This window comes from Neofelis nebulosa, chromosome 15, assembly GCF_028018385.1.
Source record: "Neofelis nebulosa isolate mNeoNeb1 chromosome 15, mNeoNeb1.pri, whole genome shotgun sequence".
NCBI lineage: Eukaryota > Metazoa > Chordata > Mammalia > Carnivora > Felidae > Neofelis > Neofelis nebulosa.
Window position 1 is genome coordinate 18,593,741 of NC_080796.1, and position 24,692 is coordinate 18,618,432.

Consider the following 24,692-nt stretch of genomic DNA (forward strand, 5'->3'; position numbering starts at 1 on the left):
TAGGATGTAAAATATTGATTTAATAAAAATAATTTCATAATTTATACAGAGTTGGACAAAATGTACAGATTTTTTTTTTTTCACTTCTCTGCAAAACTGCACACAGCGCAACTTGCAAACTGGTCTGGGCGTTCTATAAATATGGCCAGGAGATGACCTTGTTATTGTCCTCGATAAGTCAAGGCTCCAGTCGCACACCACAAACTTTGAATTGAATTCTAGGGAAATGTTGCTTTGGTAACATGAGTGATGTGATTGTACCATCATTTTATTAAAAAACATTAAATAAAATCCCTTGAACATCACTTTTCTACTGGTTTCTGAGTGAACAATTCCCTACGCAGCAAAGCCAAAGATAAGGTATAAAATTAGAGGCTGTACTTTCATAACATCGCTTCCCCTTCCCTTAGTGTTCTTTTCCTTCCCTTGATCAGAAGGGAAGGTGAATGGCAAATGACCTATACTCATCTGCATTTACTTCTGGAACTGCCGCTTACACTAAACAAATATGTCAATTCCGGAATCTTGAAACTAGTAGTCACACTGTGTACCTGTGTTATTCTAAATAAATTAACCTAGGTTTTTTTTCAAGGTAAGGCAACAAAGTTGGCTTTCAAATAGCTATCATGACTCACATACACTAGCAGCCACTTGGTAGACTAATTACAGAATTAAATATACACACAACATTTTTTCTAAGTACCCTAGAAATGGAACCACTAGCAATTATTATTTTAAGCAGATATTCCAAGATGATCCGCCCTTCGAAACAAAGGCAGATTTAATGTACAAAATGCAGGAATCAGGTCTATCCTAGTTCCTGTCCCATTGAAATAATCAAAAAGAGTCTCAGTTTTTGAAAAGGCCTCGTAATAATCCAACAAATCTAACTCCTAATGACATCTTGATCTTGGATAAGAAGGACAAAGCATATAAAAACTATAAATAGGGATGAAGATATTAAAAAAAAAAAAAAGACTTCTCATTTTATTCTGGAAATAAAAGGGAGTGCAAATACAAAATGAGCTGGTTGGGCTAGTGGTATCTTTAGCTCATAGATGATCTTCTCCTTATAGGATTAATAGTCCTTCATACTCAAGGCTAAGAGATAGGCAAACAGAACTTAAGTTTTCTGATTAGGTGTCTTCATTTCGATTTATCAGCAGGCCTCAAAACTTGCCTTATTTTCTAACTAAAAGAGCTTCTCTGGGAAGCATATGAATAACGCAAAAGTGTACTTCTAAAGACAATCTACACAAATACAAAATTGTCAAGATGGAAACCGAGAACATTCATACAATAAGTGTTTTAAAAATAACTAAAAATTCGAAATGACACACATTCCCAATAGGACAGAACACCAAACCAGAGCAAATATTGCCGGTGATTAAAAACAACTTTCATCTGTAGAAACACAAATGCACATGAGTAACAAAGAGATACGAGTGAAGTCGAACAGACACAGATGCTGTTGGAACATAGTATCCTGTGGCCCGCAGAGCCCCGGTCCCGAACCAGGCCTCTGAGACACCAGACTCACCGTCAAGTATAAATGCCACGTGTTGCTTGAGTGCTCTTGAGTACCCGGCTTTCAAAATCAAGTTCACTTTTGTTATCAGAAGACAGTAATCCTTCAATTAGCTTCCATAAATAATCCGCCAGATAAACTCCGCCTCTGACTCCCCTCAACAGGATTGTCACTCTAGGAGCACAAGGCAGAGTCAATTGGCTGCTCTGAAGCCTTAAAAAGCACGTTCACAAACACGTCTACATACTAAAAAATTAAATATGTCCAGGCACAGTTGCTGTGCAGAGTTTGCTAAGCAGTGTATTACAAAGTGGTTACTCGAGAACTCGATTCCGCGTCTTCTTGCTTTCTGCATTTCTTCATAATACTAACTGAACCACTGGCCAGGAAAACCACAGCGATGAGTGCAAAATAACCGGCGTAGATCAGGAACTAAAAGGGGTAGGGAAAAGAAGTAATTTAGAGAATTATCGATTACAAGAGGAGACATTGTACTGGATATAGGTGAACACCTCCTATGATTAAAGGTATATTCAGGGTCTCTATAAACCTTCAAAAAACTCCGTGTGCTCACACGATGTGCCCGGCACGGGCAGCGCAAGAGGCAGCACGGCGTGGTCGTACTGAAGCCTGACCGCCTCGGCGCAAATCTGGACTCCATCCCCGGCGAGCCGGGTGACTCTGACCGAAATACTTCATCTCTGAGCCTGGGTTTCGTTTACAAAACGGGAAGTCACAATATCGCCCATTTTTTACTGGGTCACTGGGAAGGGATGAAATCATGTGTGTTTATCCACACAACGCTAAAGCTGATAATACTACTGCTTTTATTTTTGTTGCTGTTGTTATAATTGAAACTGCTTTTATTTTTGTTGCTGTTGTTACCATTGCATCACGGTCTCTTCCCTCAAGCTGATAGGTTAAAGTACGACCGACCACCAGGCCAAATTCTGAAGATAAAGAACTTCTATTCCTCCCCAGAGGAGGGCAGTAGAGAGTCTACTATATTCCGCCATAGGATGACTTTTTGTAAGAATCTTCTCTAGGCCAGTATTTTAAGGTGACTATATAGTTAACCAACATCTTCATCATCACCTTCTGAAAATAACTCACGACGTACTTAGAAGCTGGCTCGGTTGTGCGGTAAGAGTGTCACTCTGAGCCAGGTTCTTTACAATTTGGATACATTTTCCTATAGGAAACCTGTTAATTAATCATGGCCGAATTTCGGCACAGCCTGCAAAATTCTGTAATTCCGTATTTTTAAACCCGCCGCTTCTACAGCAGGATGACAAGCACTTGGCTTCTCTCCCACCCTCCATTCCAAATCTGAGCGCCTAACCCTTGAGAAGTCCTCTCAAGCTTTTCACTGCTGGTAGTGACTGGGAAACAGAAAGTAATGCGCTCCCGCTCTACTCCCCCCACTCCCCGCCCACCTTTCTGAGGCACCACCATCCAGGGAGAGATAATTAGGCCTTGAAGCTGGTTTAAATCCTAGCTTTGCCACATTACTACTGACCACGTGACCTTAAACAACACTGAACGTTACTTAACATCTCTCAGACTCGTTCTCTCGATGTCCAATCCTGCCTGCAGCTCTGTAAAATTCTATAGAGTGCCTGGCACACAGGAAGCACTTAGTGCACATTACCAACTGTGATTATGATTTCTCTTTTAGATTTTTCAGTACAAAGTTCATTACTGCTAACGTGCTGGGTCTCTGTATCGAAAGAAAACTAGTATCTTAAGTGTGGAGGGAATAATGGAGAAGGAATCATTTGGGCTGGGCTGGGCTGGGGGTGGGGGTGGGGTAGGCACTTTTTGATTCAGTTACCCATTCTGCCAAAGTACAGAGCAAGCCCCACCTACTAACTCACAATGCACGAAGGCATACACGACACACGGTTCCAGAATGAATAAGAGTGTCCACGCTGGCTTTGGGCGTTTGTGCAGGTGTTTTCTCAATGGGTCATATGTTAAGAATCTTACTGCTGTTCATCAGAAGTCATTACCTTGCTATTTGGGCGGGTGGCATTTTTAATAAAGAAGGGAGGAGCCTTCAGAAGGGTGAGTCGAAGCAGGGCATCTCACACACAGGAGCTAGTATTCCACGTATAGAATTAAAAATGGAGGGAAATGGGGGCGCCTGGGTGGCTCAGTCAGTTGAGCGTCTGACTTTGGCTCAGGTCATGATCTTGCAGTTCGTGGGTTCAGGCCCCGCATCGAGCTCTGTGCTGACAGCTCAGAGCCTGGAGCCTGCTTTGGATTCTGTGTCTCCTCCTCTCTCTGCCCCTTCCCCACTCATGCTCTGTCTCTGTCTCTCAAAAATGAATAAATGTTAAAAAAAAAAAATTTAAAAAAAAAAAGGAGGGAAATGATGGATGAGGCAGCGGAAAAGCTCGGCCTAGAGGGCGGGCACCAACATTACTTCTCGCCTCTGTCAGGCTCTCGAGTGACGGCTCAAAAACGTTCTAGGTCCTCGCCAAAAAGATGACGGTCCCACCATCCTCCAGGGAGAAAAGAACGCAGGACGGGGGTGGCCAAAGGAAGGAGGGAACACTCCTACTTTTTATTTTATATCTGTCTGTACTGTTTGAACGGGCTCGCAGTAGGCATGCTCGACTTGGTCACTCTGATCACCTGCCGTTATGACTGGAACACCTTGCGTGTCGAAACACAACTCTTACCTGGGTGGTAATTTCTAAGCCAAGGCCGCTGGCATCCACCACGATGAGAGTAAGCAGGGTCTGCAGGACCAGCGCAATGAAGGTATTGACACCAAACACTAAGGCGTAGCGCTCCATGCTGAGGTTGGCAGCGATCTGAAAACTTCAAACAAAACAAAACAAAACACAAAAGGATGAGTAGACAGGAATTACTCCCCAGGTAGTTACGACTTTTGCTTCAGTTATGAAGAGCAGCCCCTTCTTTCTGCTGCTGGGCAATTCCCTTCCCAACCAAGTGAAAGGCACTTTGTTGCCAAATGCTGTAAATCTCATGCAGGCATCTGAACAGAGCGGGACTACGGGACCAAGGACGTAAATGAACCTCGCCCTCGAGGCTCCCTCGGGAGGAGAACCTACACTTTTTCATGGGTTTGTGAAGAGACCAAGAAGTTTATCCTGTCACAGCTTTTCCTAGCGCTTCCCTGAGTCAGAACACCTACGTTGCTATAGTGATGAGTAACATGTAGATGATCCTGAAGACGACGTAGGACGTGTAGCACACCCAGATGTTCTGCACGGTATCCATGATGTAGACCGCGGCGGCGATCAGCAGAGAAAACAGAGACAGCATCATCTCCCCCCAGGTGGACCAGGATATTTTTATGTAGCCGACAACAAACACGGCAACAGCACCTACAAAATGCAGAGAGAAAAGCTCTCTAGTTATTTTGCTCCACAAACGCAATTTCAATCAACTAAAAATTCAGCTTGGGTTATTACATTTTAAAATCTCGTAACTTACAAATAGGGTAGCTCAAGATTATGGAGGGCCTGGAAAGGCAGAGAATTTGGGACTTGACGGAGTAAGTAACTTGGAGCCAGTGAGAGACCACGAAGAGACCGAATGACAGCAGCTGGCGAGGAGACGGGAGGACGCAGACCCAGGGGTGCCGCCAAGGAACGGGGTGCTGAGGCGGGCGCAGAGGCGGGAGTCAGAGAGCCGCTGCTTCCGGCCTGACCACACGACACGGCGGGAGGGATCGTCTCTCCTCCTGCCTGAGCAGCAGTCCAGAGCATGGCAAAAGGGCATCTCCTCTCTTTGGGAAAACGATGACGCTGGTAACCATAGCTAAGATGTGCAGAGTGCCTTCTAAGTGCCAGACACAGTCAGAAGTGTTTACAGAAAGCACGGAATGCCGTCTAAAAACCTTACGAGGGGGCGCACCTGGGTGGCTCAGTCGATTAAGCGTCCAGACTCTTGATTTCAGGTCATGATCTCACGGTTCGTGAGTTCAAGCCCCGCACTGGGCTCTGTGCTGACAGCGCAGAGCCTGCTTGGGATTCTCTCTTGCCTTTTTTTTTTCTTTCTTACGTTTATTTATTTTTGAGAGACAAGAGAGAGACACACACGGCACGAGAGGGGGAGACACAGAATCCGAAGCAGGCTCCAGGCCCTGAACTGTCAGCACAGAGCCCACGTGGGGCTCCAACTCACGAGCTGCGAGATCGTGGCCTGAGCCGAAGTCGGATGATGCTCGGCCGACTGAGCCACCTGGGTGCCCCTCTCTCTCGCCTTCTGTCTCTCAAAGTAAATAAATAAACATTAAAAAAAAAAAAAAAAAAAGAACCGTATGAGATAGGCCAACAAATTAGAACGGGACGACAGAATATAATGGTCAAGGACGCAGGCTCTGAGTTCAAATCTTAACGCGACTAGGTACCATCTGTACTGTCTCGGGCGAGTTATTAACCTATCAGTCTGGGTTTCCTGAACCGTAAGATGGGGATACTAACTGTAACTGTCTCAGGAATTTTGTGAGGACTGAGTTAATATACCTAAAGTCCTTAGGACAGCATTTGGTACATATTACCACTCAACGTGTGCTAGTTATTGTCACAGACTTGTATCACGCCACTCCCAAGCGTCACATCAAGTGACGGAGGCACCCAAAATACCCGGAGATGGCGCAAACCCGCATAGGAGGACAATTCTGCAAACCAGTACGCTGGGTTTCCCGACAGGGTATAAAGGACTCCAGTCTGCGAATCACGGCCACCCGCAACTGGAGCACTGCTGAATTTCTCCCTAAAGCAGAAAGCCAGAGCTCAAAACAAATAAACCAGGCCTTGGGGGTCACCTCCAGTTCCCGAGGGGAGAGAAAAATCAGATCGTGGCGGACTTGACCTCCGGGGGAATGTGCTGCCCCACACCGCTTACCCAGGAGGGTGGACACGGCCTCCACGCCGCCGTTGTAGATGGCAGCATCGCGAGAGGGCATCACCGTCTCCCACAGGCCCTGTGCGTAGTTCACGACCTGGAAGTAGCCGCAGGTGGACAGGGCCCACCACACAGACCAGCAGAGCAGAGGCCGGGAGGAGTAGCACATCAGGAAGTCATCCCACAGGACCTTCAGCACGAGGAGCCGCTCCGGCGTGGGTTCCTTCATAGCAAACGGAGAGAAAGGTGCAAATACTGTGAAGGCAACTACAGAAAGCAACTGTATAGACCCTGTTTTCTATTCGTCTTTTTCCTTGTGAAAGGCAAGCGCTTATTTATTTTTACGCATCTAAATGTTTTTTTTCATGTTTATTTACTTTGGAGAGAGAGAGAGAGAGACAGAGCGTGAGCAGGGGAGGGGCAGAGAGAGAGGGAGAGACAGAATCCGAAGCAGGTTCCAGGCTCTGAGCTGTCAGCACAGAGCCCGATGTGGGGCTTGAACCCATGAACTGTGAGATCATGACCTGAGTCGAAGTTGGACACTCAACCAACTAAGCCACCCAGGTGCCCCTATTTTTATGTATATAAATGGCATATATACAGGCCTACCTCATTTTATGGTGCTACACTTCACTACACTTTGCAAATTTGTGTGTTTAACAAATGGAAGGTTTGTGGCAACCCTGTGTGGAGCCAGCCTGTCAGAGCCAGGTTTCTTCTAGTATCTGTCACTTCATGTCTCTGCGTCACATTTTGGGAATTCTCACGAGATTTCAAACTTAATTTTTTAACGTTTATTTATCTTTGAGAGAGACAGAGAGACAGCGCAAGCGGGGGAGGGGCAGAGAGAGGGAGACAGAATCGGAAGTAGGCTCCAGGCTCTGGGCTGTCAGCACTGAGCCCGACGCGGGGCTCGAACTCACAACCTGCGAGATCACGACCTGAGCCGAAGTCTGACGCTCAACCGACTGAGCCACCCAGGCGCCCCTCATTACTATTACATTTTTTTTTTTTTATGTTTATTTATTTATTTTTTTATTTTTGAGAGAGAGAGAGAGAGAAGGTGGGGGTGGGCAGCAGAGAGAGGGAGACACAGAATCGGAAACAGGCTCCAGGCTCCGAGCCATCAGCCCAGAGCCTGACGCGGGGCTCGAACTCACGGACCGGACCGCGAGATCGTGACCTGGCTGAAGTCGGACGCTTAACCGACTGCGCCACCCAGGCGCCCCTACTATTACATTTTTTATGGTGACCTGTGAAGTTACTACCGTTGTTGTTCTGGGGAGCCATGAAGCGTACCCACAGAAGACGGCCAACTTAATCAGGGCAAGTCGCGTGCGTTCTGACTGCTCACCGACTGGCTAGTCTCCCTCCTCTTCCCCCTTTCCTGGGACACAACGATATTGAGATGAGGCCAAGGAATAAGCCTACAGTGGCCACGAAGGGTTCAAGTGAAAGGAAAAGGCGTACGTCTGTCACTTTAAATCAAAAGCTAGAAATGGTTAAGCTCAGTGAGGAAGGCAAGCCGAGAGCCTGGACAGGCAGAAAGCTAGGCCTCTTGTGCCCAACAGTAGCCAGTTTGTGAATGCAAGGGAAAAGTTCTTGAAGGAGATCAAAAGTGCTACTACAGGAAACAGGCAATTGATAAGAAAGTGAAATGGCCTTATCACTGACATGGAGAAAGTTTCAGTGGCCTGGATAGAAGCTCAAACAGCCACAGTGTTGCCCCTAAGCCAAAGCCAAAGCCCAACCCGGAGCAAGGCCCTCGCGATCTCTTCAATTCTGTGAAGGTTCAGGGAGCCGAAGAGGCCGCAGAAGAAAAGCGTGAAGCCAGCAGAGGCTGGCTCACGTGGGTCAAGGAAAGAAGCCGTCTCCACCACGTACAATGCAAGGTGGGGCGGCAGGTGCTGGCGGACAAGTTGCAGCCGGCAAAAAGATCGCAATGTGCTGAAAGCCCAGATGGCGGTTAGCAGTTTTTAGCAAAGTATTTTTACACTAAAGTGCATGCATTGTTTGTTTGTTTGTTTGTTTTCAGACATACTGCCATTGCACACTGACAGTATAATGTAAACACAACTTGTAGGTGCACTGGGAAATCCAAACATTCATTTGACTGGCTTTATTCCAATGTTTGCTTTATTGCGGTGGTCTGGGACAGGACATGCGAAATCTCTGAGATGTGTGTGTGTGTGCACGTTTGCATATATATATATAGTATGACTTTTTCTTTTAGTGCTTTATGAACAGTAGCATAGCTGCATGTAATCAACCCAGCAACGATGTACTGTTTACCAAGTGAAGGTAGAAAGATGGTCAAAGACTGCAAGTTTCAGCCAAAGCGAGATGCCACCCCACATCTCCCCACACGGTGGCAAGCGACGTTCAGAATAAGCAACCGTTAGTAACCTTATTAAATCACTGGTCAGTTAGGGTTTGTCAGTGAGAACTTCCTATCCTTAAAACTGACCGATTCACTGTAGAGCAATGGTTGAGACAGAAACCTTAGGAAAAACCAGACCCAAATATTACCAGCAGTTCTCTACCTAGAGGGTAGTAAGGTGATTAGTGATTTTAATATTCTTTCCTGTGCTTTTTATATTTTATATCACCCAATGCTTGTACAATGGGAAATACTACCACTATAATGAAGTAATAAAGCCACCGCGTTTGTAATGCGGCGAACCGAAGCATTACCGAGCTATGTGCCATCCCCACACCATGCCACAAAGACAACATGAAATCCCAGACACCCCAGGAGAAGTCTCTAACTCCTATCTAAGGTCTAATTTATCCAAGTATGCCCTACTTCCTGAGCGATGGGAACTTACACTTTTGTGGCTAACACGGGAAGGGAAGAGGAGAGAACCCAAATGGAGCAAAGGGGAGCTCATCGTGAAGCAGCACATAAGCGCCAGGATGTGTGACAGGAGCCACGTGCCAGATCTGTAAATACATCGGTGGCAGCCGCACAATTCAACCTGCTCTTGTTGGTTGGAGGCCACATGTCTTGAGGGGCACGAGAACCTTTAGGTGTAAACAGAATACCCTGTTTTCTCAGCCCCGTTGTGCAGAGGGAGACTCATCTGTAGCCAAAAACAATGGCTGGGGTGGAAATTTTCGAGCGCATTTGCTTTTTTTATTAAGTGCTTTTGAAGGACACAGTCCCGATACTAACTCTTGCTACAAACAGCAAACGTATTTTCCTGATGACAAGAGGACTATCATTGTTTCCTCTGCTGGTGATGTTCCAATATCCGAAACATAGTAAAAACGTACGGAGTGAGCCTTAACTGATGGGAATAACATACATCTGTTATTAAGAAACAAGACAAGAAACAAAACAAAGTAAAATCTGTATCAAGGAAGAATTGGTGTTCGAGATAGACTTTGGGAGACAGATGTGAATAGAGAAATAATGAAGAACATTCTAGGCAAAGGAAGCAACAAAAGCACGGGAGAAGATGCCGTTGTAGTATATTTGCAATTTAGCAACAGTAAAGTTCTCGCCACACATCAAAAGCTTCTAGGACACTCTCTCTCCTGCTCTGGCCCGTTGTGCACTTATTTTGCTCCAAGAATAGTCATTCTTGGGGTGCCTGGGTGGCTCAGTCGGTTGAACGGCCGACTTCGGCTCAGGTCATGATCTCGCGGTCCGTGAGTTCGAGCCCCGCGTCGGGCTCTGTGCTGACAGCTCGGAGCCTGGAGCCTGTTTCAGATTCTGTGTCTCCCTCTCTCTGACCCTCCCCTGTTCATGCTCTGTCTCTCCCTGTCTCAAAAATAAATTAAACGTTTGGGGCGCCTGGGTGGCGCAGTCGGTTAAGCGTCCGACTTCAGCCAGGTCACGATCTCGCGGTCCGCGAGTTCGAGCCCCGCATCGGGCTCTGGGCTGATGGCTCAGAGCCTGGAGCTTGCTTCCGATTCTGTGTCTCCCTCTCTCTCTGCCCCTCCCCCGTTCATGCTGTGTCTCTCTCTGTCTCAAAAATAAATAAACGTTAAAAAAAAAAAATTAAAAAAAAAAATAAATAAATAAAACGTTAAAAAAAAAAATTTAAGAATAGTCATTCTTGCCTTGGCCTCGTAGGCTCACAGAGCCTTAGTTCCTAAACCTGAAGTTAGGGCGTTAACAACCTGCTAAGAGTTGGCTTAGAGGCCTGTCTTTGGCTATTCTTTTTCAGGGGGAGATGACACCTGAAGTTCAAGGGCATTAAGCTGTAACAGGGAGGGAGTGCAGCCATGTACACACTCTCTCCCCTCCATCCCAACTCAGACATACCCATTGGCAGGGGTCTCACTGGAGACATCCAGAGGGAACGGTTTGCGACCACAAGGGAAAAAGGGAGGGTCGAAAGGCAGACTATGTCCTTCACACAAGTTTCTACACAACAGTTGTGGCATTGTGCTCAGAGCCAGCCTGGGGGGAGACTACCAGCCCAACACAAACCTCCCACCAGTCACTTGCACCATTATGGTTCCATTTCTTTGGATTCCGAAAGAAAGCTATTTTGCATGAAAAGACATCGGAAAGCAAGTATTACATAACACTGAGTAAAAAAAAAACAAAAAACAAAAAACCAAAAAACTATCAAGTTACAAAACTACATGTAGATTATAATTTCATTTACTATAAAATGTATACCTATGAATACATACACATGTGTATATGGAAAGAGATGTTTAGGAAGAAGGTCACTAAACTATTAAGAGTGGTAATCTTTGGGAGCAGCAGTTCAGAGGATTCTGAATTCTTTTTATGTAGTTTTCTGTTTTGTTTTATTAAAAAAATGAAGGAGTCTTTTTTATAAAAATCAGTAAAAATTTTTTTCCTATTCAGATGATATATCTATTAGCTGTATATTGTGTGTGTATGTGTGTGTGTGTGTGTGTGTGTGTGTATATATATATATATATATATAGCGATTCCTGAAATTAAGTAAATAAAGGCCATTTCTCCCTGAAATGCTAGGAAAATCTCAGTGGAATGAAAACCAAGCAATATTCCATAGTTGGGCCCACTCACACCACCCCTAGGCTCAGATCACTCGTTTATCAAAATGGGCACACGGTTTCAGATTTCACTCAAAAAAGGGGTTCTGATGCTGTCTTAAAAACAAAATAACAGGGGTGCCTGGGTGGCTCAGTCGGTTAAGCAGCCGACTTCGGCTCAGGTCATGATCTCGCGGTCCGTGAGTTCAAGCCCCGCGTCGGGCTCTGTGCTGACAGCTCAGAGCCTGGAGCCTGTTTCAGATTCTGTGTCTCCCTCTCTCTGACCCTCCCCCGTTCATGCTCTGTCTCTCTCTCTTTATTTATTTATCAAAAATAAATAAACGTTAAAAAAAAAAATTAAAAAAAAAAAAAAACCAAAATAACAAAACTTGGAGTTATTTCTCTACCAAGGAATAGGGGTCTCTATTATAGAGGATTTTGAAGTCAACTAGATCTGGGTTTATTTTACTGAGTGAGAGAGAGAGAGAGAGAGAGAGCGAGCATGCGTGAGAAAGAGAGAGCAAGCAAGCACGCAGGGGCAGAGAGAGAGGAAGAGAGAGAATCCCAACCAGGCTCAGCTCAGCGCAGAGCCCGACACGGGACTCGAACCCACGAACCGCGAGTTCATTACCTGAGCCAAAATTGGCGCTTAACCGACTGAGCCATCCAGGCGCCCTGATCTGGGTTTATTCTGACAGTGCTGTTTTCTAGGTGCCTTTGGGTGAGTTATCTGACATACGCTTCAGTTCCCTCAACTGTAACATGGGGACAGTGACACCTACAACACATTCTTAGTAAGAACTAAACGAGCTCATGAACCTAAGATTCTTAGCACACTGTCCCACAGTGTTAAGTGGGAGTACAGTCCCACTGTACTTAGCACAGCACCCAGGTTAAAATGAATGAGAGCTGAGATGATAATGATGAAGCGTGACAGAAACACACCTGCCTGCCTGCAGATGGAACCAATTTCTAAGCCTTAGGCTTTTTGCTACAAAACGGAAATGAATGTTTACTTCAACAGGCTATTGGAAGAACTAAATGAGGACTGCGCGGTATGCAGCAAGTGCTCAATACATGCTCCTTTCCTCTGTACTCTATCATGACTCACTTATGCAACCAACAAATATTGACGAGTGCCCATACTGCGCGTTTGGCAATGTTCTAGATCCTGGGAATACAGCAGAAAAGTCCCTGTCCTCCTTCAACTGACATTTTGGTAAGGAGGACAGACGATAAACACACAGACAAGACAGCTGACAGTAAGAATGATACCATGAAGAGAATAAACAGGGTAATGGACTGGCAAGTAGTGATTAAAGCTGACTTCTGGGTTGATACCTGAGTTGACATAAAGGAACCAGCCATGAAGATGAGAATGAAGGGCAGTCCTGCCTGAGAACTTCCGGATCCAAGTTCTAAAGTGGGAATAAGTGCTGTGTTTCAGGTCAGTGCCATGCGGCGCACAGGGGTGAAATAAGGTCAGAGAGGTTAGCAAAGGGTCAGATTGTATGAGGTCTCATAGTCCGTAATGAGAATTTTCGAATTTATTCTATATACAATAGGAAAACATATGGGGGAGAGGGGAGATAGTTAGGGTTTAATGCCTAAACTGTGAAGATTTAAGTCAAGGGCTGATGACTGAAATTAAACCACTTCTATGATAGTATGTGTTCCTTACCTATCAGAAGAAAGAAAGTGCCTTCAGATCAATCAGTTCATAAAAGTCAGTATCCTAGAGCTAAGGAAAGTTTAGTGACCATCTGGTTTAACATTCTACACTTAAGAGTAGCCTCAGGGGGGCCCCTGGGTGGCTCAGTCGGTTAAGCGTCTGACTTCAGCTCAGGTCATGATCTCAGGGTTTGTTATTTCGAGCCCCGCATCAGCACAGAGCCTGCTTCGGATCCTCTGTCTCCCCCCACCTCTCTCTCTCTCTCTCAAAAAAAAGAGTGGCCTCGGTTAAAGAATTAGTGGTATGGAATCACTACCAGATTCTAGTGACATCTTTCATAAGGTTAAGAGCAGAGGTAACCTGGTCATTCCCTCATTTACATTGTGGCATTTAATACTTGAAATAACCCGGTGAGGGAGACAGACAAATGAGGAAATTAAGTCTCAAAGAATTAAGAAACGTGCCCAAGATTACCCTGCTGGCGAGTACGAGAGCCCAGGTTTCAACTTCCCTTCCTTCGAAACCCACTATAGTCTGCTGCTGGAAATGATCTTACTTGCATACAAAGTAGAAACACTAATTTTGCTACAGTCAGTGTTCTATAAAGCTCAAACACACACATACGCCAAGAACGCGAATGCTTACTAACAGCAAAGGGTATCTGTCTACCAATAAAAGTATAGGTATGTTAACAGGTGTCACTTATTAGGTATTCATTACGCGCCATGGCCTGTGCTAAAGAAGTGGCTTAAGTTACATCATTTCCAGCGAATGAGCAATTTAAAATAAAGCAAATCCAACTACAAGCCAAGCACAGAAGGAATCCCGTTTCCTATTTAGGAAAGAAAATCACCAGCTCTGCTGTAATGTCAACACGCTGGGCCCCACGGCAACAGGCTCATTCTGAAAAGGACTCACAAACACCTTAAGGTAACTTGCGGACAAGGGCTATCACTCTGACTCCTACTTCATCTTCCCTTTCCAGAAGATCAAGATCAAACCACCCACCCGTCTACCTACCCCTTTTTTTACTGTATTTACTACAGTATGATTTATGGTTCAGTTATGGGCTTTGTCAACTTCAAATGGCACTATGATCCCCGACAGCCATGTTCTGACTCTCCTTCAGGCTCGTGAAAGAGAAACAGCATCGTCTGGGCCCCGAACAGCTGTCCAGCAGTCACGACTGCCTGTTACGGGGTCAGCAGCGGAACTAAGGATATCATGGAACTGACCTGAGTCTAACTTTTACCACACTGTAGCCAACACGATGGTTCTCACCATGCTGTCACCCCAGGGAAAGACTTCATGGAGTGAAGTACAGATCAAGGGGGGTCTCCTATATGCTCTTTAGTTATGTTTCGGAGTATATCAGCGCAGTTCTGCATAAGTCACTAATCTCGGTTCCCAATCCTTATCTCTAAAATGAGAGGGTTGATGAGATCTAAAGTCCCTTGTCACTGTAAGATGCTCTGATGGTCCTGCGACCTGTGGGTAGAATCACTTCTAACTCTAGAATTTCATAATTCTTCAGCATGTCAAGTACTGACATCTTGCGTATAAACAACAAACATCAAGTTGGTCTTGGTCTAGGACAGAGTGTTTTGTAAGTGGTAGGTTACAGCTCATTAACAGGTAATAAAGTCAATCTAGTGGGCAGTGATCTGCATGATAAAAAAAAATAAACTGAATGGAACGTACCAGAATCAAGTGTTGTAAAACCTCTGCTTCAGTTATATCTAAAATATATACACACCTATGAATGGTACTGGTTCCTATGTAAAATGTGTTTCTTTCTTACTATGTTTCTTACTCTTTCTTACTATGTTCAAAATGGTTTAAAACTTACTGGTCTATAAAAATCTTTAGAACTATGACCAATGTTAATATTTGAGATATATATGTATACAGGTATTATATATATGTATATGGATACTAATTTCCACTAAAGCCATTTCACATCTTTGAAACTATTAGCAAAGGATCCTTATTCTTTTTTTTTTCTACTACACGAGATCTACAGCTTTCTACTTTTTTGTACTCCAGATGATTCTAACTCTTTCCCTCCTCCATCAGCCCTGGGTTGACTTGCCAACATGAAGGAACTGGCAATTCATTCCTACTTAATCCCTGGTATTTTGACTGATGCCGCTCACAGGTGCCCCAGTAATCCAAGTTTCACAGCGAGTGTCACCTAAGCTCAAGCTCTTGGGGATGAATAAACCTACGTTTCAACTGGTAACCACAAGTGAATGGTGGGGGTAGGCAGAAGAGACTAATTAGATGCCACATTGAAACAATCTGAGTTAACTCCAGGGGAGGAGCCAAAGACTTTCCTCCTGTAGGCTCTCTCCTCTCCTTCAGCCTATAAGGGCCCCGGAGCATGGTTTTAGGACTGATAGAGCCCACCTGCAAAGTGAGAATTTTTTTTTTTTTTTTTTTTTTTTTTTTAAATTTTTTTTTTTTCAACATTTTTTATTTATTTTTGGGACAGAGAGAGACAGAGCATGAACGGGGGAGGGGCAGAGAGAGAGGGAGACACAGAATCGGAAACAGGCTCCAGGCTCCGAGCCATCGGCCCAGAGCCTGACGCGGGGCTCGAACTCACGGACCGCGAGATCGTGACCTGGCTGAAGTCGGACGCTTAACCGACTGCGCCACCCAGGCGCCCCGCAAAGTGAGAATTTTAACAGGCTTGTTTCCAAACATGTCCCATGAAAACTGAGACCAATTTGGTATGGTTGGAATGAACCTTGCCCCTCACAGCTTACAACCTGTTGGAAAGATAAGAAGCTATAAAGAAGGGTGAGTGATTAGGGGAAGCAATTAACCTTCCCGGCTAGCCAGAGCAGATGGACGGATTATTCAGATGCCATACCTCTCTCTTCTAAGAGACAATTTCATAGCCACACTTTTAATTAATATGTATTCCGTCACCCATCTTAGATTTTCCTCTTGTGATTATCTTCTCTGTGGTATTCCTTACTACCCCATTCTGGTGAAATGTCATTTGAAAATGAATTATCAGGGGGCGCCTGGGTGGCTTAGTTGGTTAAGGATCCGACTTCGGCTCAGGTCATGATCTCGTGGTTTTTGAGTTCAAGCCCCACATCAGGCTCTGTGCTGCTTGGGATTCTGTCTCCCTCTCTCTCTGCCCCACCCAACCCCCCCCCCCCCACCAAAATAAATAATGTAAAAAATAAATAAATAAATGAATAATTTTAAAAAAAGAAAATGAAAATCAGACATCGCTTCCAGCACAGAAGAGGAAGAAAACTTTCTAACCTTAAATACTTTAGGCGTCAATTCAGAAACTGGAGGATGTTCATCATTTATTGGAATCATTTCAACTATTTATGCAGTAAAAATTTCAGAGGGCTTTCTTTGTATAGCCAGTACCAGGGATAGAAAGGTGAGGAAGAGACAACTCCTGCTGTGGCTTGGTTTTTTTTGTTTTTGTTTAATTAAAAAAAATTTTTTTTTTAATCTTTTTATTTATTTTTGAGAGAGATACAGTGTGCAAGTGGGTTAGGGGCAGAGAGAGAGGGAGACACAGAATCCGAAGCAGGCTCCAGGCTCTGAGCTGCCAGCACAGAGCCCGACGTGGGGCCCAAACCCACGAACTGTAAGATCATGACCTGAGCCAAAGTCAGATGCTCAACCGACTGAGCCACCCAGGCGCCCCATTTTTTTTTTAATTTTTAAAAAAATGTTTATTTATACTTAAGAGAGAGAGAGAGAGAGAGAGACAGAAATGGATAGAATCCGAAGCAGGCTCTAGGCTCTGAGCTGTCAACACAGAGCCCAATGCGGGGCTCAAACTCTCGAAGGGTGAGATCATGACCTGAGCCGAATTAAGACGCTTAACCGACTGAGCCCTGCCCCCCCCTCCCCAAGGTGCACCTGCTATGGCTTCTTAAGACCTCTCTGACACAAGCAGTATGATGTGGTGCTGGTCTGACTTTGGAGGTTATTCACCCCAGGACAGAATGTATTGGCCATCCCTAATATAAATCTGCCCTCTCTTTAATCAATAAATGAATGAACCAGTGAACCAACCCAGGATAAAAAAACTGAGTCAAGATGAATACAAGGGCTAGCAAGAGGGGTTTTCCTGTCTGTTTTGTCATCGTTGCTCTAACAGCCAGAGCAGCCGCCGCAAGGCACGTAAGGCCACACTTACCGGCTCCTCCGTATTTAGAGGCATTTTTGACTCCAGGTCCTCCCACCCTGGAAGGTGGTTTGCAGCCGTGGTGTTGGTTACAAAGCCGCCATTCTGTGCCTTGATGCCATTCGTTCTCTGGCAAGTGGAAGGAACGTGGTGAAAGAACAGGCTCTTCTGTGGCATGGGCAGAAACCAGGCCACGGCAAAAGCCACCGAAACACAGGTAAGAGAGATGACATTCAGGCTGAACAGGGACCAGCCTGCCACGGAGACGAGGATCTGCCCGAGGACGGAGCCCACCGTAAAGCCCACCAAGGTGGCACTCCGACAGTAACTCGTGACCTTCTGGTACATGGTCAGGTCTACCACACTGTAGATGTAAGAGTAATAGGCGATTTCAGTGGCTGTGGCGATGCCATAGAAGAACTCCAAGAACTGAATGGCCAGCAGTCCCTGGGCGTACAGCAGCATGAACCACGTGACAATAAGGCTGAGTCCCTGCAGCAGAATAACGGGTTTGTACCGGAGGTAGTCTGTGGCAAGGAACACAGGAAACAGCAGCACCAGGTACGAGTAAGTCCATACTGGGTAAATTTCATTGAAGACCTGATAAAAAGAGAAAATTAAAAACCTATTAGTGAGATCAACGGACCGGGAATATTCGTAACCATTTATTCTCATAAAACAACCTACCAACACCTCTGATAAATCCTTACTGACCGAAGAAATCTCGACAGCAATTCTGATAATTGGAATATACTTCCCTGTTTCTGCCCCATCATCTTTTTTCTTTTTTTTAAAGTTTATTTATTTTGAGAGAGAGAGAGAGAGAGAGCACGCACGTGCGCGCGTGCATGAGTGTGAGGAGGGGAGGCGTGGAGAGACAGAATCCCAAGCAGGCTCCACGCGGTCAGTGCAGAGCCTGAGGCAGGGCTCAAACTCATAGACCGGGAGATTGTGACCTGAGCCAACACCAAGGGTCGGATGCTTAATGCTTAACGGAGTGAGCCACCCAGGCACCCAACCCATGATCTTTTTCTGAAAATCCTCCCCAGGCATCAAGGCCTAGTTCAAAGCCTTCCTCATCCTGGAAGACTTTGCTGGAGCAGGTAATATATGTACTGTAACATTCAGAGCTCTCCATACTGCTTTGTACGTGTTGTCTCCCCAATTACCGCAGAGCACTGGTTCCTAACCGTGGTTGCACATCTCCCATGGAGCTTTTAAAAATATGGATGCCCAGGGGCGCCTGGGTGGCGCAGTCGGTTAAGCGTCCGACTTCAGCCAGGTCACAATCTCGCGGTCCGTGAGTTCGAGCCCCGCGTCAGGCTCTGGGCTGATGGCTTGGAGCCTGGAGCCTGTTTCCGATTCTGTGTCTCCCTCTCTCTCTGCCCCTCCCCCGTTCATGCTCTGTCTCTCTCTGTCCCAAAAATAAATAAAAAACGTTGAAAAAAGAAATTAAAAAAAAAAAAAATAAATATGGATGCCCAGCCAAAGGCAAGTCTTTACGACCTCCCAGGAGATTTTATCTGAGCCAGAGCTGAGGACCACTGCCTTAAAAGGGTGGACTCTTCAAGGGTTGACCTGCCACGGCCTTCCAGTTAGCCTGCTGTGTGGATACGTGACTCAATAACTGTGTTGGAAATGGATAAATGTTTGGGAATGATCATCAATTCTTACTTCTACCCACAGAATAGGGAGCCTTGATCCCACTGTTTGATTAGGTTTCTCTGATTTTCAGTTTAATTTCTTTGGGGGAACAGGTCAAGAGGATAAGTCTGTCCTACAGTCTTGACAGGATAATTATCCGTGGATGACAGGCTTATAGGCAGCTTTGATGTCCTTCTTTTTGCTTGCCTGAAATATGAAAAAAAAAAATAGAAGTTTTTGTTTTCTTTTTAATGTATTTTTAAAGTTGGGATAAAGTAGAGGTATCTTTACAATAAGTGTTCTACCATAAAGACCCCGCTGGAATTTCACTCCCATCGTTTGCTGTGTGATTACAGGCAAGGCTTTTTTTTTTTTTTTTTTTTTTTAAGTTCCCTTTAGCCTTAGTCTCCATTATCAGTAAAAGACGGGTAAGCCCTGGGGCGCCTGGGTGGCACTCTACTCAGGTCACGATCTCATTGTTCCTGGGTTCGAGCCCAGCATCGGGCTCTGTGCTGACAGCTCAGAGCCTGGAGCCTGCTTGGGATTCTGTGTCTCCCCCTCTCTCGCTCTGTCTCACTCTGTCTCTCAAAAATAAACATTAAAAAAAAAAAAAAAATTTAAGAAGGGTAAGCCCTGCAACCACAGGGTTGTCTGCTGCAAGGACCAAGTGAGAGAATACATGTAAATCATTCATTCCACTTTATTTACAGGTCTCAAGCCTTGAGGACTGAAGCTGAAGCAGACCCTTTGGGACAACATAACTACGTAAATCAACTGAACTGTCATCCCCACCCTTGCAGCATCAATCACCGTAGGAGACTTTCCCCTCTCTTACGCCTACCCCAGGGTCTAGCAAGGTCCTAGTGTGGATACAGGGAAGCCAGTTTCTCAAATGACCATTTCAAAGTCTGGGTCGGTGGCCCCAATTTTTAAGTGCTTTCTGAAAGGCAGGCTTTGCTCAACCAACTGAGCCACCCCGGTGCCCCTCATCCGTTCAAATATCAACCTAAAGTGCTTATATGTGTGAGTCGAATCCACTCCTAACGCGAAACCACGGTTAAGATAAAGATGAGGAAAAGTAACATTGCCAAACCTGTAAGGCCGCGTAGTAATGAAATTAAAGGCAAGTGGGGTGAGGTGTGACGGTGGGGGAAGGGATGGGTTCTTGTTTACTCATTCTAAATACAAGACCGATTTCATCTCCAGTGAAAGAGATCAGCCCAGGATGAATGAATGTCCCTCTCAGTGTTATCAGCATCATAATAGCAACGTCCGCTGGCGTGCACACACTACGATACCTGCCTTACCTACATTGTGTCGTTGAATCCAAACAGCCAGCCTAAGTGGTAAATGCTTTTATTATCTCTATTCTACAACTGAGGAAACTGGGCCTTACAGGAAGGTTAAGTCAATTATCCAAAGTTAGCACAGCTAGTAAGTAATCGGTAGAGGGAGGATCAGAACCTCGCTATTCTGAATCTACCAGACTGAAAAGCCTCATCTCTTCAACTGGAAACCTGTTACTGATCATGGACTACGTTCCAGGGTTACGTCTATGGCCTGCGCCTTTTTCAACCGGTATGGAGGCGCTTTTATAGGGCATTCACAAAGACGTAATGACCACACAATCACCAGAGCTTAGCCACTGGGTCTCCAAAAGATCCTTTCTCTTTCAATGTTGCCACCGACAAACTGTGACACCGGAAAATGTTTCTTCGATGGGTACTTTTAATCTTGAAGGGAAACTTCCTCCGCGCAAAAATGTACACATTACAGACTCTTATTGTCCATACCCTAGACAATACCTTCTTATCTCGGGTAAAATCTGTCATGTGAGCAAAGGGAACTGATTTTTATCGTCAGGTGCCTGCCCCCAGGCTTTGGATCAGAGTTTGCTTGCGTTTTCTTTCTGAGATACAGAAAGTTAAGAGAGAACAGATGTTCATCTTAAGCTCTAATTCGATTTAGACTTTATTTTAGAATCAGGTTTCAAGTAAACAAGTAGCTAATAAGCTCTTCTTTACACAACACTTCAAGCTGTATGGATATAAAATAAAACATAAAAAATAAAATAAAATAAAATAAAATAAAATAAAATAAAATAAAATAACATAAAACTTCTGTTCTGAACCTAATTAGGATATATATTCATACATCATTGTAAGAGAGCTAGGAAATATGGACCTTGAAGGAAAAGAAAGGTAGAGGCTAACAGAAAGAGATCAGCAGGTAGGTAGGGGAAGCTTATTCCAAGCAGAGATCACAACTTTGAGCACAGGTTAGTAGATGAGAGACTGGATATACTGGATTTTGGACTAGAAGATTAATGTGGACAGAGCTTGGGCACATGGAAGAAGGCAAGAAGAAAGACGTAGCAGAGGCTAAGGCTGTCAAGGAGGTAAGAGCCAAATTCTGTAAGACTCTGAATACCAGACAGAATAAGTAGAATGTTAAAAAAAAATAAAATCAAAGAAAGGTGGTGAATGTCAAATCATATGCTAAAAAAGATGAAAGAATAAAACAGTGCTGGTGACATGGAACTCTTATTTTATTAAAAGACTGGCTTTCAACTATTAGAACAGAGTCCATTTTAACCTGTTTAAAACTTATAAAGTGGTACCTAAAACGGGTTAACATTTTTCCTGAAATCTAAGAAGAAAATCCTTCAAGCACGCAAAGATAGAGGAAATTCTGTCCTTCTTCTCCTTCCTTTGCTTTTGGACTTGGTTAACCATAGCTCCATTTAAGATGATCTACGTTGGCCCTTCTGAAGTCTTCTGGGGTAAATACAAACTTCAGAACATCACTGACCATGGCCTGACATTCACTGTGCCTAAAAGTCATGTAACATTTTTCATTTAACCGTGCACTGGTGAAAGCAAGCATTAAGTCAGGAAGGAGAACAAGTTGTCTATTTATTTCAGTTCTTAGATATTCCAAAAACCCAGGGTTCTGGAGAGGGTGACCGGAGCCATACTGTGCACCAACAACAGAATCAGCCCAGGTCCCAAGGTACTCACGAACAAATGACACTCTTTTCTAGACCACCAGATTTCTCTTCAAACTCTGCCCTCCTCCTCCTCCAATTTGCAGGCACAGGAATGTGCTAGGTGTTTGTTACATAATCAGCAAACATTTACGGGCCCTAGCACTCCTGTCCGGCCCCAATGCCAGTGAACATATTCTCTCACCCCAGAAGGCTCTGAGTAGACAGGGCACATGATGACACATGACATAACTCTCGGCCCAGGGCATATGCAAAACAGATCAGCTTTCAAATATCAACACAGAGAGCATGTTTCTTCTCCCCATGTGGCCCTCAGTCCAGCAAGGTGAACAGACTGTGCATATCACATGGCAGTTCACATGAAATTTTCATTATTCGCAGCTCAGGAAGTATCATTTCTGCTTCAGAGTCAGTGGTAGTTCTGGGTCTCCAGAATCATTCTCTCTCATTTACTGCAGTCATTTTCTCCTTGTAAAATTATTCTGTTCACAATGGTAAAATGTTAACGATGTTAAACTTCAAATAGGGAATGAAAAGCTGTCACAGTCCTTGGTGGAGTGGTCCAAAAGACTGAGAAACAGAAGAGGTGAAGTTGGGTAAAAGTCAGTGATACTTTCTGAAGGTAAGACAATATGAGAAATTCAAATGAAACCCTCAATCCAGGATCCAACACCAACTTTCAATTCCCTGCTAAGCATCCTTGAAAACGGAAAGGCAAAGCCAACAACAAACTGGACTGTGAATAATTATATCCTGCTCTGGCCTGTTATGCAGGGACGGTGAGTTGCTACTCAAAAGAGGTGATTACTAACCACAGGAAGAAGAGTAAACTTTAAATGGAAGAAGTATTTCACAGCAACTAGGGCAGGGAGGGGAAGGAAGGAAAAGCAGGCATAGGAAAAATAATAAATACTTACTAATAAATGCCCACTCATCTTTCACCCTTTGTAGTGTTCTAGAAAAGAATACCAGGCTTCAGCTTTCAGGCTTGTGGTTGAAAAGCAAAACTAACATCTGTGAACCAACAATTCACCATGCAGGACAAACTGTAATTAAATGCCAATTATGTGACACCATCTCAGTATCTGCTTTTATCCCAGGAGGTAGGATTTGGGGGCTGGGGGGCAGCATGTCCCTGGACAACGTCTCGCCTAAATAAAAATCAAAACAAATTAAGGGGACGGATAGTTGTTTGTCGTTCTGCCCTTATTCGAGCACATCCAAAAAGCCTCACCTAATTAAAAGTCAAAACAAATTAAGGTGATGGATTTTTGTTTGCTGTCCTGCCCTTATTTGAGCACGTCCATCCAGTCAAAGGTAAACAAAGTAAGGTATGGGGAGGAGGAGGGTGCGGCTAGGAGAGGGAAGATCCATTCCGAAAGCAGGGGTTACTCCGCACCTGGTTCCCTACTTTCTTCTTTTTTAAAAACAAAGTTTGAGAGCGCGCGCGCCACGTGAGCAGGGGAGGGGCAGAGATGGAGAATCCCAAGCAGGCTCCCGCCTTCAGGGCAGAGCCCCTGCAGGGGGCTGATCCCGCAAACACGAGATCGTGATCGCAGCCGAAATCAAGAGTCTGAGGCTTACCGACGGAGCCTCTCAGGCACCCCATGGTTCCCTACTTTCATCATTTACTAAACCTTTGTCCAAAGTACAACTGGCGGTTTCCACTGTTTTATCCGAGTACCCCGCAGCGCCCCCTCCCGCCCCCAGCAGGAACTGCTGGACCAATCTGGGCGGAGAGGAGCTGAACCACACAGAGCAGCGTGAGGAGCACGCCGCCGGCCGCACACGCGTGCTGGGGCTCCCCACCCCGACACGAGCCATGCCCCACAAATCCAACAGACGCCAGAAAAACGGCATGGAGTAGCGCAGCGCCGGCCCCGAGCCTCCTGCCAGCTGCGGAAGGGCAAGAAACCCCTGCCCAGAAAGCCTCCGGGGAGCGAGAGCCGTTCCACTCGCTCTTTTCCTGAGCCGCCTCCCGAGCGCCGGCGGTCGGCCGCGCCGGCCCCCAGCCCGCCGCCGCGCCTACCTCCCTCTCCGTCAGGTTCTTGTCCGGCCCCAGCAGGTAAGGGGTCAGGAAGGGCTCGGACGGCCTGAGGCTGGCGAAGAAGCCGTAGGCGCACAGCAGCGCCGTGGGCAAGAACCAGCACTCGCGGGGCACGCGGGCCGTACGCAGGAGCGCGGTGGCCGCCGCCGCCCGTCGGGACACCGGGCCGGGCACATCCATTCGCGGTGCGGAGGGCGGGGACGCGGCCCGGCCCCTAGCTGTTCCCTTTCCGACGCCCGCCGCGGTGATGCTCGAGCGCTGCCCCCGCGCGGGCACCTGGACGCGCCAGCGGCGCCCCTCGCCCTTGGCGGCGGAGCCAGGTCGCGCTCGCCGAACCGCGGCCTCCGCGGGCAGCACTCCAGTCCTCCGCGGCTGCGGACGCCTCACATGTTAGCACCGGAGCCCCAAAGCGAGACCCGCCCCCGGGTCCGCCCCCCGCCGCCACCGCCCCCGGGCTCGGAGCCAATCGCGGCGGATGCCTGGAATTGGACTCTTCTCCCATTGGTGGTCGGCCCAGCAGAGGAGAATCCGCGCGGGCTGAGCGCGAGTCCGCTGACGTCCCCCGACCTACCCTGCTAGTGCAGAAAGTTATGGAGGACTACGAGTGGGAAAGCGTGCTTCTGGAGCCGGTGCGCGGCAGTCAGGCCGGGAGTAATCGGGGCACGCTCGCGGGCGGCCTGGGGTTCTTCCCCGTGGGCCTAATCCCCACGGAACGGAACGCGCTCCTCCACACACTCACTGTCTCCGGTTCTTAGT

The 24,692-nt window shown here is 46.0% G+C and overlaps 1 protein-coding gene across 2 annotated transcripts; it reads right to left on the reverse strand.

Moving 5' to 3' along the window:
- Positions 1-24,317, reverse strand: SLC19A2 (solute carrier family 19 member 2). Of its 2 annotated transcripts, none has more exons than XM_058702124.1 (6): positions 23,919-24,317; positions 17,251-17,838; positions 6,413-6,635; positions 4,695-4,887; positions 4,216-4,357; positions 1-1,960 (listed from the first exon to the last, which is right to left on the reverse strand). In XM_058702124.1, exons 1-6 carry the CDS (start codon positions 24,114-24,116, stop codon positions 1,832-1,834), a joined length of 1,473 nt encoding a protein of 490 aa, XP_058558107.1. In that variant the 5' UTR covers positions 24,117-24,317; the 3' UTR covers positions 1-1,831. The 2 variants fall into 2 exon arrangements, with proteins under 2 accessions (XP_058558107.1, XP_058558108.1); XM_058702125.1 differs by lacking the exon at positions 23,919-24,317 and adding an exon at positions 22,074-23,853.
- Between the last annotated feature and the right edge of the window lie 375 nt (positions 24,318-24,692).